The sequence below is a fragment of the Petromyzon marinus genome, chromosome 8 (assembly GCF_048934315.1).
Source record: "Petromyzon marinus isolate PM22_M1 ecotype Great Lakes invasive population chromosome 8, UKy_Petmar_22M1.pri1.0, whole genome shotgun sequence".
Taxonomy (NCBI): Eukaryota; Metazoa; Chordata; class Hyperoartia; order Petromyzontiformes; family Petromyzontidae; genus Petromyzon; species Petromyzon marinus.
Genome location: NC_133674.1, coordinates 20,022,524 through 20,027,578, shown reverse-complemented (window position 1 = coordinate 20,027,578; position 5,055 = coordinate 20,022,524). Strand labels below are relative to the sequence as shown.

The 5,055-nt window shown below is 64.1% G+C and overlaps 1 protein-coding gene across 1 annotated transcript; it reads right to left on the bottom strand.

The window, feature by feature from the left end:
• Positions 1-911: 911 nt before the first annotated feature.
• LOC116940354 (zinc finger protein 503-like) lies at positions 912-4,078 on the bottom strand. Its single transcript, XM_032950108.2, has 2 exons — positions 3,698-4,078; positions 912-3,211 (listed from the first exon to the last, which is right to left on the bottom strand). Exons 1-2 carry the CDS (start codon positions 4,007-4,009, stop codon positions 1,673-1,675), a joined length of 1,851 nt encoding a protein of 616 aa, XP_032805999.2. The 5' UTR covers positions 4,010-4,078; the 3' UTR covers positions 912-1,672.
• Between the last annotated feature and the right edge of the window lie 977 nt (positions 4,079-5,055).

Sequence of the window (5,055 nt, the reverse complement as noted above, 5' to 3'; positions counted from 1 at the left end):
TGAGTTCCGCCACCAAGTGGACAGAGTAATTCGCCTCCCGTAATAAAGTGTGATGCTAATGCCTCAAAAGGGCCGCTACTGCTTCATATTATTAAGCGCTCGCGCATGGATTAAACACATATAAGTACAGTATACGTATGCAGCACACAGTATAGTGTACATCTACAGGGAGATCCGTTTGTAGATACCCCACTAAAATGAATGGGGTGGAAATATACAGAGGCAAACATTAACATTTTATTTAAAAGCATCCACTGCGCGTATCACGCGGGGTAGACTTATCGCACATTCTAACTCTCCCTCTCCTCTTCTCTGCGATGCGGAGCCATCGCGCGATGTTCACGGCAATCAATCACCTGTAGAGAGCAGACATCGGTGTGGTATCTCGAGATGGATCACACAGTTTGCACTCCCAACATGCACGTAACGCAATAACACTGGCGCGCACACACACATCGTATGGAAATATTTTAACACACGCGTGTGCTGTGTATAGAAATCCAGTATAAAACACAGACGCGTGTGTACTGTAGTGTACGCGTATGCACTGTACACATCGTATACACACAACACACACAGTGTACACACATCCAGTACACACACGTGTGTACTATACACACATCTTACACACGCGCAACACAAACGTAGCGTACCACACACGTGCGATGTGCACGAGGGTACGGTGTCCCCGTCACTGGCCGTCTCGGGTAACCCTCGATAAGTGCGACGGAAACTTGGAGACGCGTCGCATCATCCCGTGCGTGTCGCATCATCCCGTGGGGCTCCATCCCGTGGCGCTCCATCCCGTGTGGCTCCATCCCCCTAGCCCCCCAGCGCGTCTCGCTCTCTGTCCGCTCCCTCGACGCGTAAGCGCACGCTCTCGCCGGCGCACAATCACAACCATGCAGACATTAAGCTCAATTATTTATTAAGATCCTCTGTATTTTTCTCTTTTTTTTAGCAAAAGTAATCATGAGACAGGAATTTACACTTTGTACATTTAATAATAAAATAGAGCTGATTAAATTTACACGACATCAGACGCGCTGTGTACGAACATGCAGGCCGCATCGGGCGCCTCGCGCAAATGGAAACCGGATCATCATCTTCATCATCATCGTTATCATCATCATCCATTATTGATATCATTACTATTACCATTATTAATATTTTTTTTCATAAAGTCAAACAAAAATGGCGTAATATTAACAGCCATGCAATAATTTTCTTCGGAAAAAAGCGCTACCCCCCCTTCCCCCACCCGCCCTCCCACCATTTCCCCGGAACAGGTAACTTGTTTTTATACCCAACAGAACCCGAACAGGTGACTGATAACCTGGCCAGGTAAATGGAAACCCTAGCAGGTAACGGTGGTAACCCGAACAGTTGACTCGTAACAAATGCGCGCTGTCACGCCGCGCCTCTATGTACACACTGCCCGCCCGCGCGCGCGGTGCTTGGAGCTATCGGCAATAAATTATAGTTCTCCCCCCCCCCACACGTGGAAGGGGGGGGGCGGTGGGGGAGAGGGGGTTGACGGGGGGGGGTGTTTGGGCTGGCCTCGCGAGGTTGGTGGAGTGGGGGGCACCACGGGCCGAGGAACGGACGGAGCCCCCCCCCCGGACGGCCGGACTCGTTGCCCAGTGCATCGCGGTGCGCACGGGGGCCCCCGTCACTGGTAGCCGAGCGCGGACGCCGTGGCGAGCCTCTGGCCGTAGAATGCGTAGGGCGAGTAGTAGGGTCCGGACGCGGGCACGGGCAGCGCCGTGACGGGGGGCGCCACGGGACCCCCCAGGGGCGCCTTGGCGTACGGGTGATAGCGGCTCAGGCCCAGCGTGTGCGGCGAGCGCAGCGCCAGGCTGCCGCCGTGAGCCGAGGGCATGTGCATGTGGCAGGCGGCGGCCGCGGCTGCAGCGGCCGCCGAGCTGTGGTAGCCGCCCAGGAGTTTGTCGGCGCCCGGCAGTGCCGTGTGGCTGCGCAGGTGGCTGAGCAGCTCCTCGGAGGAGGAGAAGCGCTTGTCGCAGGGCCCGTTGGCGGACACCCAGTTGCACACGTGCGGCGCTGCCTCATTGGGCAGCATGAAGCTGTAGGGGTAGAGCGGGTGCGTGGTGAGCGTGTGCAGGCCGGCCGATTGCAGGTGGTGCGGCGGGTACATGAGCGGGTAGGCGTTCTTGAGCGCGTTCTGCTCGGCGTGCGAGGAGCCGCACACGGCCGTGGTGCCCGCCAGGTGCGCCGCGCTGTGGTAGCTCAGGCAGTAGGGGTCCCGGCAGAGGCCGCCGAGCAGAGAGGGCGGGGAGGCGCCCGCGAGGGGCGAGGCGCCCGCGGGGCCGCGGCCGGGCATGCTGCAGCCGAGCGCGTTGCCGAGGGCGCTCTTGCCCGGGTCCAGGGAGAGGCCGTGCGGCAGAAAGTGCGGCGGGTAACCCGCGTACGAGCCCGACAGGGACGCGCCGTAGCCCATGCTGACGGGCGGCAGCGGGAACACGGTCTGGCCGGCCTTGTAGGGGGACACGGACGCCACGTGAGCGGGGCCCCCCATCCCGGACGCGTCTCCTGGCCCCCCGCCGCCGCCGCCGCTGCCCTTTCCGCTGAGACACGTCTCCTGGTTGACCTCCACGTTGATGCCCGCGCAGCTCACGCTGATGCGGTTGTGGCTCACGCTCGCCCCGGCGTTGGACGACGTCGACGACAACAACGAGGAGGAGGAGGACGACGAAGAAGAGGAGGACGAGGAGGAGGACGAGGAGGAGGCGGAAGAGGAGCCGTCGGCGGCGCTCTTGCCCTGCTCGCCGCTCTCCTTTTTGTCCTGCGCGCCCTCCCCGGCCGCCTTGGAGTCGCCTTGCGGCTTGGGCGAGGAGGCGGCGGCCGAGCTGGCGCTGCCGGGCCGCGGGGTGAACGGCTGGCAGGTGGCGCTGGGCACGCGGAATCCGGGCTTCTCGCCACTCCCGCCGCCGCCGCCGCCTCCACTTCCTCCTACTCCCCCGCCGTCGTCCTTGCCCTTCTCCAGGCCCTTGGCGTAGGGCTTGAAGCTCGACTTGTCCTCGCCGCCGATGTCGCTCAGCCGCAGCGGGCCGCTCTTGGCGGGGGTCTCCTTGTCAGAGCCGCCGCCGCCGCCGCCGGAGACGCCGCCGAGTTTATTCGGCGGAGCCTCGGGCTTGCCGATCTGCGAGCACGTCTGCGCCAGCAGAGCCAGAGGACTCTTCTTGGCGTCCAACTGCAACACGCAGGCACGCACGCCGACCCCGTCGCGCCCTGTTAGCTCGCCGGTCCGTCTCTCTCCCCGCGCGCGCGATGCCCTCCTCACCCATCCATCACGGCCGCCTCTCGCGCACTCCCTCCCCGCCCTCCTCCCCTCCCTCCGCACGGAGCCGCCCTTACACGCAACCAGCCTGGCGCGAGCCGCGGACCCCCGCGATGCTCCCCGAGTTAAGATTCTGGGATTAGGGGGACCGAGATCATGGAAGTGGCGGGGGTGAAGATGGTTCGTTTGGTATCGGAAAGGAGGGGGGGGGGGGTCCAATCGCCGCGGTGTTTCCGACACCCCCCAACCCACAGCCCCTTCCCGCCAGCCGCGACACTCCGCCGAAGCGGCTCCGTCCCTAGCGCGCGGCGTCGCGATTTTCGGTCGATCGCTCGAGGTTCGGGTGATCGAGAATCGAGGAGCTCGTAGGGGGGGGGTGGGGGGTGCGCGAACACGTACCTCTATGGGGCTGACGGGCGTGGAGGGGAGCGGCTGGAGATACTCGGCGTGCAGGATGTGTCCCGCGCGTGCCGTCAGCATGGTGAGCACCTTGATGGGCAGCCGAAGCGCCTGGCGGAGCGGATCGGACGGCGGGAGCGCGCTGCTGGGGGTCTTGCCTGACGCGCCGCTCTCTCGCTCAGTGCCCACGCTGCTGCTGCTGCTGCCGCCGCCGCCGCCGCTGCTCGCGCGAGTGTTGACGCCGCTGTCGGCCGTGCCGCTGGCCTCGCTCGCCGTGCGTGTGTGTCTGGAGCCCGGGAGCGCTGTGAGCATGACCTGCGCTCGCGCTGCGCTGACGCGGACTGTGCAATTCCTGCGCCTCCGCTCGCTGTTCCGCCTGCCCCCCCCCCTTCTCCCCCACCCTCCCCGCACTCCCCCTCCCTCTCCCTTCTCCCCCTCCCTCCCCGCACTCCCCCTCCCTCCCCGCACTCCCCCTCCCTCCCCGCACTCCCCTCGTCCCTCCCCTCCACGACTCCCCCCCCCCTCCTCCTCCTCCCCGTCTCTGCATGGTCCCTCCACCCCTCCGCGCATCGGACCTCCCGCCCCCTCCACCCTGAGTCCGCCCAGTCCCCACCCTCCCTCGTAGCCATGACCACCCTGGCGCAGGCCACTCCCTGCGAGTGACGTCGGCGATAACTAATGAAGCACGCGGGGTGCGGGGGCCGGTGAAAGGGACCCCCCCCCCTTCCGCGCCAGCCAATCCGCACGCAGGACGTCCGAAACGAAGGGCTCGCGATTGGATGAAACCGCCGGACGTTACGTCACGAGGAGGGGGATGATTTTATTGACAAAAGCTCGGGGGCTTGGGATAGGATGGGCGAGCGTGGGGCGGGGGGGGTGGTGGGGGCTAGGGAGGGGGGGGGGCGATGCGGGGGGGGGCGTGTCTCGCCGTCACGCGGCGCCTCGCTTCAATGTCACATGCTTAACCTCAACTGTCAATTCCGCGACCACAATCAATCAGTTATTTGTCAAGGCTGCCAATCCGCCGTGATTTATGTTGCCTTTCTCGGCGAGCCCGGGACCGGTCCGACTTGAAAAGGAGCGGGAGGGGAGGAGGTGGAAGTAGGGTAGGGGGGGGGGGGTATGAAAGGCGCCCATTCAGCCCCCGGAGATAAATGCGCTGCTGTGTAAACGGGGCTGAGCGCGGCCGAGCACACAAAGGGGCCGCGTATACTGCCTCGCTCGCTCGCTCACTCTCACGCCGGCTCGCTCACTCTCACGCCGGCTCGCTCACTCTCACGCCGGCTCGCTCACTCTCACGCCGGCTCGCTCACTCTCACGCCGGCTCTCTCACGCCGGCTCGCTCACTCTCACGCCGG